The following is a 12,928-nucleotide window of genomic DNA, read 5'->3' on the forward strand; positions in this document are numbered from 1 at the left end:
CTTTATTAAATAAATAAAAACTAAACGTGACGCCACATTGGCTTTAGTGTGATCCAAAATCATAGTATGCATTTTTGTGTATGCAAGAAATACCCGGATGTTTACTAGACCGGCCAACATTTTTTAAGTATGAAATGGGTATACTGGTTATTTGTACTTAACAACGTTAATCAACGTCACCGTAGGCTAAGAGCTTGACTAGTGTTCAGGTAGCTTGCAGGATTACAAAACTCCACATGGTCAAAATAGATGGTACAGAAACTGTAGCTGCACAGAAACTGACTGAAACTTGTGGACTTTACTGAACACAAAGGAAGTCATCATAAAAAAATTAAGTTGAAACCATTTTTCACTCTGGGAGATCCCCAGAAGCAGAGCATTTTTTGTACCAGAGCGTCTCATATTCCAGATTTACCTTTTTTTTTAAAACAGGCAACATGTTCATAAACATTGCAAATTAAATAACATGAAGTCAAAAACAAATGCAAACCCTGTAACATGCTGCGAATGAACTGCTCCTTTGCTGTTGACCTTTTCTGCTGATCCCCATTTTTAAACTCTCATGTAGTGTTACAATGGACAAAGGTTCAGATCACGAGGTAAACGTATGTTGGAGTAATCCCAGGATAAGTCTGCAGGGGGCTCTAAATGGCTTGTTCTGCTAATCACTCGATAGTTCCCTGATACGAAACCAAGAATTTCACCAGACGGCTTCAAGCCTCTATGTGAGTCAGTTAAATGTCTTAGACAGACTGTCTTCTCTCAGCACTGGAGAGCAGCCCTCCTATGGCAGCCCTGCAGCGTTCTGCCCCTCAGGAGGCTTCCAGGGAGCTGGCCAATCAGAAGAAAGTGGGCACGTGGGGAGGGGGTCCTTAAAGAGACAGCAGCTGAAGTGAGGGTTTTTACTGACGCCAGTCTCAGATTAATAAAGAGGGTTTTTTTTTTTTAGCTACAAATCATACAAAGCTACTCTTAAGGTTTGACTGATAACATGAAAGGTGAACATGGAGGATAATGAGGGACCTTTAAGCGTTTTGCTAATGATTGTCTGGGTCTTCTGGGCCACAGTAGATCTATCAGGGCAGCCCTGGGGATGCCTGATCCAGTGCTAACTGCAAATACACACACTACAACTACACACACTACACACTACAGAAACAACAGAAAATCAGAGTTTGCACAAAATGCATTAAAGTGATGATGATGTGGATTTAACATCCGTAATAAGTTTAGCACGCCGTCTGTGTGTGTCGGAGTTTGAGTGTTTATTTTTGTCATCTTCTCTGACACTCCCAACTGCTGTGTTACACTGATAACACACACACACACACACACACACACACACACATCACATCTGTGACTCGCTGTGTGCTTTACACATATTATTAATCTGCCAGATCAATACTTTAACTGGCTTTACATGTTAACACACACACAAAGACACACACATCGTCCTCAGGATTTTACTTCTTGGGTCATCCTCTCACTCACGTCCTAACACACACACACACACACACACACACACACACACACACACACACACACACACACACACACACACACACACACATACACACACATACACACACACCGTGTCACTGTGATAACATGGAGCAGCTTAATGTTTAGCCCAGGACACACACACACCGGACACAAACGCACACACACGGGGAAGCAGAGGGATTACAGACACACACAGATACACACACACACAGACACACACACAGACACACTTGCAGCTCAGGGATGGAGGCGAGAGAAGTTCCTGCGAGGAGAAAACCAGGTGATACTCGAACAGGTGAGGGGATCAAACTGTTAATAATCAGTGTTTATCCGTGTTGATCCTTTATTATCGTCGATGATTAACATGAATACAGATGAGCACCTGCAGACGGACTCAGGGTGAAGAACTGTTGTATTCATGTGTGTGTAAAGGTACTTCACTCACTGAACACCTGCTCACACCTTTATACCTGAAACAAACTGTACAGGTAAGTATGAAACACACCTGTAATACTGTAGTGTTATTTTTTTGGATGTGATTCGCCTAATTACTAAAATAATGTAACTTTATGGTCGTTAATCTTCTGATGAACGGAGTCCTGTTTGATCTGTCGGCATCACGTCGTGCTCAGGTGATGATCCACAGGAGGACGCTTATTAACTCTTTCATTGTCAGTAAATAGTAATTGAATTAAAAGGACGGGTTAGTTGATTTGGATTAAAGACAAACAGCTCTTTTTGAACGTGCAGAGTGAAAACCTGCGGTAGATAATCCTCAGGTTACTAATCGGAGTTATTAGCCCGTTAATCCACATTAGCGCAGGCTCATGGAGGAGGAAGGAAACAGGACTGTTTACGCTCTGCAGGTGGGGTAGGGGGTTACTATAGTGTTGATAAAAGAAAGACGTTTTCAAACCTGCACCTGTTAATATTTCCATGAAGCCAACGCTGACGAGCAGGGGATCATATCCCCTACATGTTTTGTAACGGGGTGGAGAGAGCACACCACTGGCGTGCAAACAGTCTATTGTTGCACGCAGGTGCCAGGATGTAAAGGTCCCATCCTGACTTTACGCTGAAACTTCACTAAGCTGCTGCTGCAGGAAAAATCCTGTGTGAAGTCCAACTGAAAAATATGTCTGTTTGCGTTCACACGTGCAGCTCACCCTAAAAAATGTCCAGTATGTTTTTTACATGTTTGAAACAACTTTTAATGATATTTACTTTGTTTATTAAACTTAAATGTCTCCAAATAAAGTTATGTTGGCAAATGAAACATATGATAGAATCAGATTTTCAGACTTTCTCTATAAAATGATTCACAAGTTCAAATGATCTTTATACATTTACTTTACATGAAATTTGTTAAATGTGGATCAAATTAGTTCAGAGATTTGATTTAAGATCTATTTTAAAATAAAAAGTATAAAAAATAATTACTGTAAATAAATCAGAGGCAACTGTGAAATATAAAATGTAATATAACTCGACTTGATGTTGTGCAGAGTCACATGTTTGTCACTTTTAAATTAACCTTTAGGTCTTTAATAATTATCTTTCTATCTGTTGTATTTTTTTGTCGCGTTTGTGTTTCTCCACATGTTTTTTATTGCCCGATTAAACATTTATACTTTAATAAAATGTTTCTATGTTTCAGTCTCTGAAATAAAAAATGGCGCCCCAGAGTGGTTACATGGCCACACTGATGATGATGAAGGCGGTCGTCCTCCCTCGGCGGCGGTGCGTCTCTACGTGTACGCGCTGCACGGTTGTCTCTGTGAGGTGGTCTTCACAGCGCTGTGGGATGTGCTTGGCTCTGGGGACTTCAGGCTTGGGGGGCACAGCAGTCTGTGGGCGCTGCCCATGTACGCTTGCGCCATCTTTGTTATCGAGCACCTAAGGCTCCGCCTCCTGGCTCGGGACTGGTCTCTGAGCGCCCGTCTCACCGCTTACACTCTGTTCATCTACCTGTGGGAGTTCAGCTGGGGGGCGGGGCTCAGCCTGCTGGGGGCGTGTCCCTGGGACTACTCAGGTTACAGGTTTAACCTGGGAGGACTGGTGACACTGGAGTACGCCGTTTTCTGGGCGTTGGCGGCGTTTATCGCAGAGCATCATGTGATCAAGAACACGCTGAAGATGAGACTGAAAGACTGACCTGAGATCAGCCTAAACTACGAACAGACTATACACAGATGGACTTCACGTTAATGACATGTTTATTATCATTTGATATTTAAAGGATGGACAGACGACGGGCTGGAGAAGAAGTGGGCGTGGCCACCGTGACCGGTGTGACGTCACACATTGATCTGTAGCCTTAAGACTTAATTTGAGATTTTGGTCGTCACTCTCTTGTTTTAGGAACCAGAAGTTACCATATTTGGTCGACAGGATACACATTTTTCATCCTGTTAACGAGTCACCATGGTTTCCATCTGTCAATCACAGGTAGCCCCGCCCTAAATCCTCTCACATTCCAAATGGGACCGTAATTGACAAAATGAGCATCAGGCTGAAGGAGACTTTAAACTAGAGAATAAGACCATAAACTCGTTATGAAAATGGCGGAACATTTTATCATAGACGCCTTATGTTGACCAGATGAGTCGCTCCCTGGTGGCCACTAGAAAAACTGCAGTGTGTTTGACGTCAGGCAATGGTCATCAGAGTCTGACTCAGCTGATTTTTGTTCTTGTTTTTTCTTCCTACAGTAGAAATGATTGGGGTTTACATGAAGGAATAAATAAATGTCATGTTGTAAGAGAAAGAAGAAACAATGACAACAACAAAAAAAAGCTCAAAACCTACAAATTCATCACGACAGATGTTAATTTATTGTTAATTTATTTTATTAATCTGATGTTCCTCATATTCAGAAATAATAATCACATGAAATAAAGAAAACAAATTCACATAAAAACTGAGTGAAATTTACTGTTTTATTTCAGCCAACACTTACATGATCAATGTTCACTTTCTCTATCACATGAATGAGTGACTGATTTATAATATGACCTGCATGTAATGATACATGAACAAACAGAATACTGCGATGAAGAAATATTCTGATCCTTCATCGATGGAAACTTAGTGTGAATCCTGACGTAAAAGTATAGAAATGTGAGCATTTAGAGGAGAAGTGTCGTCAAGTGTTGCCTATACATTTGATGTTTTTATTGAAGCAGATTTTGCATTTTGCTTGTCATTGTTGTTAAAGGTTGAGCTCATTTATCTCCTTTTTATTGGGTGGACTAGTTTAATCTGCAGCAAAGCATCATGGTCAATGAAGCCATCATATATTTGCAGCGTTGATAGAATCGTTTACCTCGTTTGTTTTCAGCTGTGTTACAGATTAACCAAAGGGAGGAGCTTTTATGTGTAACTCTGACACCTAGTGTTTGAAATGGGTACTGCAGTCCAAATTCTAAACATTGTCGAGCGCTGTCTCCCCCCACCCCCCTCCTCTCTAGAGTAGATGCTCACACAGGTCACCATGTGGTGGACACTGTAGCTTCAGTGTTTAGCCAGCTCTACATCGGTCTGTAAACCTTTCTGTGTTCTAACCTCTCTCCATTTTTCAAAAGCATCTCCAATATTGATCCTAGTTTGAGCACGTTTCTGCTCGTGGAGCTTATTAGAAACATGCAGAGGCTTTTTAGGTCGGGTACAATCACTTCTATCTGAACCACTTCTCTTGCCCGCTTCCATCGCTGCAACACCTGTTGGTTTGACCTGATAACTGCTCTCATATCTGGCAAACCGAGGGGCATCCAAAACCGTGTGGGGGGTTCCTTAAAACCGCCTACCTTCTCTGGTCCAAACAAATCCAGAGCATTCAGGACCAGAATCTAAAGTTAGAAGGAGGACATACTGGCTGCTGCATTGTTGTCAGAGAAGCCAGCACTTCAACATAACATGTTTCCTTAATGTCTGATCATATTGTAAGGTCACTTTATCATTTCACTCACTACACTACACACATCTTGCTGAACGCTCCTTTAATATTCCAGTTTATTAGAATAATTAAAGCATTTCTTTGAATAGGGGTGTATACGTCTGTACAGTAACTAAAACTGCTAATCAAAAGCAGTGCGGTAAAAAGTGCAATAACTAAAAGTTTATTCTTAAATTTATTCACTGATCAAGTTCAAGTTGATTTAATTCAGTTGTCTGTATAAGGATTTATCCATCTATATATACATTTACAAAAAATGAAACACCTTGAGTTTGCACTCGTATGCAGGAAATGTTCTCTCTGTGTAATATCACGTATCACGTGTGGCGTTCAGGGTCTCTTCCTCTCTGGGTTCTGGACTACAAACAGAGCCACAGTCCCATCCTCCCTCGTCCACTCATACCTGCACAAACACAACAACAGTTAGATTTCTTCAGATGAAGTCAGACTGCATCTCACTCCCACCAAATAACCTTTTTATTTATTTATCCAGAGCCCAGTTAATATCCTCGGTCGAGGCTAAAGGCAGAGTTATCGTACATTTTGAAGCTCTGGAGTAGACTACCTCTGATATTATGTGTTTCCCTTCTTTATGCACTTTTAAGACCAGACTGAAGACTCACTTTTCCCCCTGTGCATTTCAGTGTTTTTAAGACGGCCTACCATTCCACCCCTTACCTTCCTGTAGTCCTAAAGGTCGTTATCCAATTTTGCTTTTACCTTGATGTGCTAATTTAATCGCTGTATGTTTTCTTATTGTACATCACTTTAGTGAACTCTGGTTGTTTGCTTTGATTTGATTTTTCTGAGCTGACATTAGTGTTGCAGCACTCGAAATCTCAAATCCACTTTTTGGAAGGTCTGGGTCTCGTCTCTGAATCTAAAGCAGTTTTACTCGGTCTTGTCTCGGTCTCAAACTGGGCGAACTCTGGATTTTTTTCAGATTTTATTTTTGGGCTTTTTGTGCCTTTATTGGAGAGATAGGACAGTGGAGTTGGAAATCAGGGAGAAAGAGAGTAGGGAATGACATGGTCACAGGTCAGATTCGAATCTGGGTGACTCACATGGAGGACTATATCCACTGCGCCACCAGCAGCTCAGGATTTTAAATCAAGACTGAACGGCTATTTTTTCCACACCATTACTGTGATTAGAAGGGAAATACCTCTTTCTAAAACAATGTATAACTGCACTTAATTTTGTATTTTTTTTTTTTTCCCAACCAGTTATGGCGGCAACCTTTCCTGTGTTACAGTCAAGTGAGTGACATGCCCTCTGCACACTGGATGGTTATTTTTCTGTGATATTTATGGTCTTAGTCTTGTCTCGGTCTCGGTTAGTGTGGTCTTGACTAAATCACAAGCTGACATTATGGCCCAACATGGGGCTGTCACAGATTTATCTGTCATTACTGGGAGAACTGGGAGTAGTGGGCAGTGGGGCATACAGCCTAACCCGGCATAGTCTCTTTCTCAAACCTTCTTCAGACTTCTCTCGTCTGTTATTTCGGCACTAGTGACCGTTTTGTTAGCCTGTTTAAGCAATCGCATTCTGATGCACAAACGTCCTGCAGGTGGGGTCTACGGGCGGTGAGAGCTAGAGGGGTCATGAGCCTAACTTGACGAAACACCGGTGTAGGGAGGTTCCCACTTTATAACCCGTGTTGATGTGTGGACTCTCGCCGTCCACCTACTGTCATGGTTGGGTTGTGTGGTCATTATTACTGCAACTCTCTCTTCACCTGCATCACGTCTACAACTGTCACATAATGCAGCAGCTATTGAAAACACACACTGGTCATCAGTCCTGTATTACTCCAGTTCTTGCCTCTCCTTATCAGCTTCCAGTTCAATCTAGAATCACTTTGAAATTACACACAGCGCCCTGCATGGTGTGGTTACGTGACTCACTGTTGCTGTTCATGGATTAGTAAACTGTCTCCTGCTGAGAGTCTGAACTCCTGCTGGTTCACAGTCACTGCAGAACTCCCCTCCTGATCAACACACAGAGAGGAGACCAAACTTTATTAGAGACAGACAGACAGACTGACAGACAGACAGACAGACAGACAGACTGACAGACTGACAGACAGACAGACAGACAGACAGACAGACAGACTGACAGACAGACTGACAGACAGACAGACAGACAGACAGACAGACAGACAGACACTCAGACAGACAGACAGACAGGCAGGCAGACAGACAGACAGACAGACAGACAGACAGACAGACAGACAGACAGACAGACAGGCAGACAGGCAGACAGACACACAGACAAACAGACAGACCGACAGACAGACAGACCGACAGACAGACAGACAGAGACACAGAGACACAGAGACACAGAGACACAGACACACAGACAGACACACAGACAGAGAGGCAGACAGACAGACAGACAGACAGACAGACAGTTGCGACGTGAAACTGCAGAACGATGAATGACAGTAACAAACCATCTGCCAGATCCACACATCACTCTGCTGCACTGACGACTCCGTGCGACCACCACCAAACACCATCACCTGTAATAACACACACACACATCTTCATCATCTTCATCTTCATCATCCTTATCATCATCATCCTCCTCATGCAGCAGAATGAGGCACTGTGGTTAATCAGTATAAGTGATAAGTCGGTGATAAGTAACAGAAATCATTCATAAATTCAGCATCATAAAGCAGGCTGAATTTAATCATCTGATCAGGTGTGTCTCTATTACATGTTGTGAGGTAAACTTCAGCTCATGTTTAAACGCTGACAGAGTTCATGAATACTGTTTGATATATTTGATTGTCACTGCATATTAGCATCTGACTTCTAGATTTGAAGAATATCTGATAATTCTGTAGCTGCCGTCTGTTTCATGAGCGTGTGTGTTCTAGAGGAACAACCTGCTCTCTGTGACCTCTCACCTGTTCTATATGTCACCTGTGTCCTGTCAGCTGCTCTCTGTTATCTGTGACATATTTCCTCTTACTTGCTCTGTTAGTATCTCCCTGACACCTTTTACCTGCTCTCTGTAACCTATTGCCCGCCCTAAAGAGGGTGCTCTAATACCACCTGCTTCCAATTACTTGTTACCTGCACTTTGTTAACCTGTTGCTTGCTTTCTGTAACCTGTTCCCTATTAGCTGATACCTTTTACCTGCTCTCTGTTACCTGCTTCCTGCTTTTTCTTACCTGTTATCTGTTACTTGCTCTCTGTTAGCTTATACCTGCGTCCTGCTTTCTCCTACCTGTGTCTCGAACTGCTCTCCGAACATGTCGACCTGCCCCCTGCTGGTCAGAGCCGGTCTGTGATTGTCCAACCAGTCTTTGAAGCTGAACGGAGACATCACGTTTATCAAATTCATCTGGAACGGAGGGTCCATGAACTTCTCACCTGTTAACACAAACATCATCAGAGAGAAAAATTAAATAAATAATGATTGCAAGAAATCAGGGATTGAACGGTCAACTTTCAGGAAAGAGGACGACCCGTTCTGCCTCTGAACCAGATCCACAGCAGCTCAGTGATCATCATCATCTGATGAGGATTTACATCTCATGGAGCGATGGCCTACTCTTCTGAAATTCAGGTGTAGCCAGCAGTTAGTGAGAACAAAGACTTCCTTTTCTGTGGGCTGCATTGATTACAGTTCAGGAAACAACTTGAGAAGCGATCGTGTGTTCAGATTAAAGGTGAAATAAAAATTCTCCCCTCCAGGTATGTCTGCAAAATAAACACTGTCCTCAATTCTTGGTTCACTCCATCCCCTGGAGGAGCTCCTGTTCATGTGTTTCTTGTGAGTCTCAGTTTAACTGTAAATAATAAGTTACACAGAGGTGTCAAGTAACTATACAAATACTTCGTTACCTTATTTAAGTAGAAATTTTGGGTATCTATACTTTACTGGAGTAATTATTTTTCAGCCGACTTTTTACTTCTACTTATTACATTTTCACGCAATTATCTGTACTTTCTACTCTTTATATTTTAAAAATAGCCTCGTTACTCCTATTTCATTTCGGATTCTTTTCTTTCCGGCTTGTCATCGTTCAAAAAAACACACACACAAAGAAAACCGTATCCAGATAAATCGTGCCAGATAGAGTGAATTTGATTGTGGTTGGATGAGAAGTATAAACATATACCATTCCAACACCCTATTGGTTTGTACGCGATCCATCGGACCTGCACATGACACAAATCACATCACACTATAGGCAACAATGCGGCTGAAACAGGTGCATCCCAAATTTTTTCAACATTAACATTTTAATATAACATTATAGTCATTATGGCCTTTAGAAAAATGTTTTTTGGGGAGGTGGGGTAGTGCACTATAGGCCCCAGTGGCGCGGCCTAAGCTTTTGTCCTTAATAGCATTTTTTTCCCCCTTACATTACTTTTAATTTTATACTTTAAGTAGTTTTGAAACCAGTACTTTTACACTTTTACTTGAGTAAAAAGCTTGAGTTGATACTTCTACAGAAGTCTTTTTAAACCCTAGTATCTATACTTATCTCTATGAATGTGAATACTTTTGACACCTGTGGTTACACAGAGGCTTCACTCTGGATTACGTCAGCGGTGTGAACCTGAATAAGAAACCAATTTTCCTGTTATCTACTTAAACTAGCCAGGTGGCAATCTCTGGTGTTGAAAAATGAAGCCGATGCTAGTGTGCAAAATCCTGCAGTTCCTTAAGTGTCCACCAGAGGCTGCTGCAGAAGAACAGGAAGTCACATACACACCCATTCAAAAAAACCTGTTTTTACAGCAGAAATGAACATGTTTACAGCCTGGATAAAAAAAAAAACACATTGGTATGATTAGCTCAGGTCGGGTAAAATCTGTAAAAAGGTCATCACAAGAAGCTTCAAATGGACTCACTTGGATCAGGTTTCCCTGTTCTGCACTGCTCCGACTCCATGAACCTGTGTGAACACACACACACACACACATAGTCAGAACCGGGCTGATTGTTTGATTATATCATAGATGATAAAGCGACTTATCGATGGAATGATTGATGGTTGCTCTCACTCTTTGATGACAGGTACCAGCTGAGTTCCCAGGTTCTCACAATAGAACCATCTTTCAAACAGAAGATCAGTACTGTTGTCCACGTAGTACCTGAAACAACCAACACACACACACACGTTACACACATGTTTAGCAGGAAGATTTTAAAGATTGTGCGAAGAGTTTTCACACTTTTTTTCTGAACGCTCCCCTGATTTGTTTTAAAGTCCAACTCTTTAGAGCAGAGATTTTTCTATGATTGATATACTGTTTATTGTTTTGTTTTTTGTAGACAGAGTGTGTGACCTGAGGCAGTCTGTCTCGGTCAGCAGTCGTTTCCTCTCCACCACCAGACCCACGGTGTTAGCTTTCCTCTGGGGGGAGTGAGGGATCCGAGCCGGCAGCAGGAACATCTGAGCACCAAGGAGAGACATGACATGACACAGAGTCAGTCTGCAGGGTCTGATGGACGCTGGCTCATAGGAACACCAGGTCACAACAAAATGATTCTACAGAACATATATAAATGCAGAATCATATTAGAGCTCACCTCTCCCTCTCTGATGTGCACGTCTTTGTGTTTCCCGTTTTCGACCACCTTCAGACACATGTCGCCCTGCAGCTGGTAGAACAGCTGTTTGACACAAAACAACATTCACATAAACACCACCTTTTACTCTCTATAAGATTTATGTTTAAACGAAGACATTATCTTCTTGAGTCTCATGCAGAAAACAATTTTTAAACAGGTAACTCTAACTGTTGATTAACAGCATGCTGTGTTTCATGTGACCACCTGAAGTACTCAACACGCCTGACAGCATGCTAACCTCCTATTGCGTCAGGAGGGATTGTGATTATGTTTTAGCGGTGTGGAGTTTGTTCCTATCAGAGAGAGCAGATTAACCAGCTGACAAACTGAAAGTAAAGAGAGGAAACTGTGTTTTTTGTGAAATCGGGAAGTGAAGGTTAAACAAACATCAGAGTTGCCTAGAGTTTATACAGAATTAACTAACCTCCTCTCCCTCCTCGATGTGATAATCCTTCCTGGTGTTTGGACCCCCGACAAACATGACGTTCAGCTGAAAGAAGTGCCTGAGAGGAGAAAGGACTGAGATCAAACTCACTTTAACAATGCTTACATTCATGCTTCATAACTCTGGATGTCTCTGCAGACAGGACTCCAGATGTCTCAGTGTTTCTGCAGACAGGACTCTGGATGTCTCAGAGCCTCTGCAGACAGGACTCTACAGGACTCCAGATGTCTCTGTGTTTCTGCAGAGGAACTCTGGATGTTTCGGTGTCTAATGTCTCAGTAAAGAAACTTACATGAGCTTGTTGCAGACCGGGGGCAGGAAGGCTTTCCTGTTTTCAGAGATCCACGTCTCCACATTCACCACAGAGCCTTCCTGAGTCATTTTGTCTCTTGTCTCTGTCCTCTGGGATCTTCCTGCTGCGCTGATGAGCTTTAAAACTGTCTGACTGAGAATCAAAGTCCAAAAGGCAGAAGTGGGAGTATGCTGAGGGGGCGGGGCTCTGCTCAAAGGTTAATGGTTGATTTTGAGCAGAGTCACTCTATTGATCTGCTGGAATTGTCTCAATCACATACTGCAATCTGAACAACCTTGCCCAGGTTAATTATGTTTTACTGACCTCCTCATAGACCCTGAAAGCAGTGCTGGGCTCTATGAGATTACATATCATCACAATAAATTATATATTTCAACAACACAAAGTCAAACATGTCACAGTGTATTAAGTTTCAGAAAACATGAAACACTGGGACAAAAACATTTCAGATGTATGTAGAGTTTAACTATTCAAAATGTTGCTATTTTAATGTTAACCAACATCTATATGAAGGCTGGGCATCTTGTCAAATGAGCATTAAAAGTCCAATCAGTTATGCAGCTGCCAGTATGTCCTCCATCTAAGTTTAGATTCTGCTCCTGAATGCTCTGGATTTGTTTGGACCAGAGAAGGTAGGCGCTTTTAAGACACCCCCAAACGGCGCCCCTCGGTTTGCCAGATATGAGAGCAGTTATCAGGTCAAACCAACAGGTGTTGCAGCGATGGAAGCGGGCAAGAGAAGTGGTTCAGATAGAAGTGATTGTACCCGACCTAAAAAGCCTCTGCATGTTTCTAATAAGCTCCACGCGCAGAAACGTGCTCAAACTAGGATCAATATTGGAGATGCTTTTGAAAAATGGAGAGAGGTTAGAACACAGAAAGGTTTACAGACCGATGCAGAGCTGGATAAACACTGAAGCTTCAGTGTCCACCACATGGTGACCTGTGTGAGCATCGACTCTAGAGAGGAGGGGGCGGGGAGAGACAGCTCTCTCTATCCATCCATCCATTATCTATACCGCTTTTTCCCATTCGGGGTCGTCGGGGGCTAGAGCCGATCCCAGCTTCCATTGGGCCAGAGGCGGGGTTACATCCTGGACGGTT

At 42.4% G+C, this 12,928-nt stretch overlaps 2 protein-coding genes across 2 annotated transcripts; one reads left to right on the forward strand and one right to left on the reverse strand.

Moving 5' to 3' along the window:
- Positions 1 to 1,567: 1,567 nt before the first annotated feature.
- On the forward strand, positions 1,568 to 4,427 carry LOC109993880 (transmembrane protein 229B). The gene is made up of 2 exons (XM_020647000.3): positions 1,568 to 1,798; positions 3,161 to 4,427. The coding sequence occupies exons 1-2, from the start codon at positions 1,747 to 1,749 to the stop codon at positions 3,655 to 3,657; spliced, it is 549 nt and encodes a 182-aa protein (XP_020502656.1). The 5' UTR covers positions 1,568 to 1,746; the 3' UTR covers positions 3,658 to 4,427.
- haao (3-hydroxyanthranilate 3,4-dioxygenase) lies at positions 4,424 to 11,961 on the reverse strand. The gene is made up of 10 exons (XM_020646999.3): positions 11,804 to 11,961; positions 11,491 to 11,569; positions 11,025 to 11,108; positions 10,781 to 10,887; positions 10,496 to 10,585; positions 10,343 to 10,386; positions 8,703 to 8,848; positions 7,917 to 7,985; positions 7,369 to 7,451; positions 4,424 to 5,861 (listed from the first exon to the last, which is right to left on the reverse strand). Exons 1-10 carry the CDS (start codon positions 11,890 to 11,892, stop codon positions 5,789 to 5,791), a joined length of 864 nt encoding a protein of 287 aa, XP_020502655.1. The 5' UTR covers positions 11,893 to 11,961; the 3' UTR covers positions 4,424 to 5,788.
- Between the last annotated feature and the right edge of the window lie 967 nt (positions 11,962 to 12,928).

This window comes from Labrus bergylta, chromosome 10 (assembly GCF_963930695.1).
Source record: "Labrus bergylta chromosome 10, fLabBer1.1, whole genome shotgun sequence".
Taxonomy (NCBI): domain Eukaryota; kingdom Metazoa; phylum Chordata; class Actinopteri; order Labriformes; family Labridae; genus Labrus; species Labrus bergylta.

Coding starts and splice junctions, on each gene's coding strand:
- haao (XM_020646999.3), bottom strand. CDS start 11,892: ATGACTCAGGAAGGCTCTGTGGTGAATGTGGAGACGTGGATCTCTGAA. Junction 8,849..10,342: donor AACAGGGAAACCTGATCCAA/GTGAGTCCATTT, acceptor TTGTGTTAACAG/GTGAGAAGTTCATGGACCCT. Junction 5,862..7,368: donor CTAATCCATGAACAGCAACA/GTGAGTCACGTA, acceptor GTGTTTGTGCAG/GTATGAGTGGACGAGGGAGG.
- LOC109993880 (XM_020647000.3), top strand. CDS start 1,747: ATGGAGGCGAGAGAAGTTCCTGCGAGGAGAAAACCAGGTGATACTCGA. Junction 1,799..3,160: donor ACCAGGTGATACTCGAACAG/GTGAGGGGATCA, acceptor TCTATGTTTCAG/TCTCTGAAATAAAAAATGGC.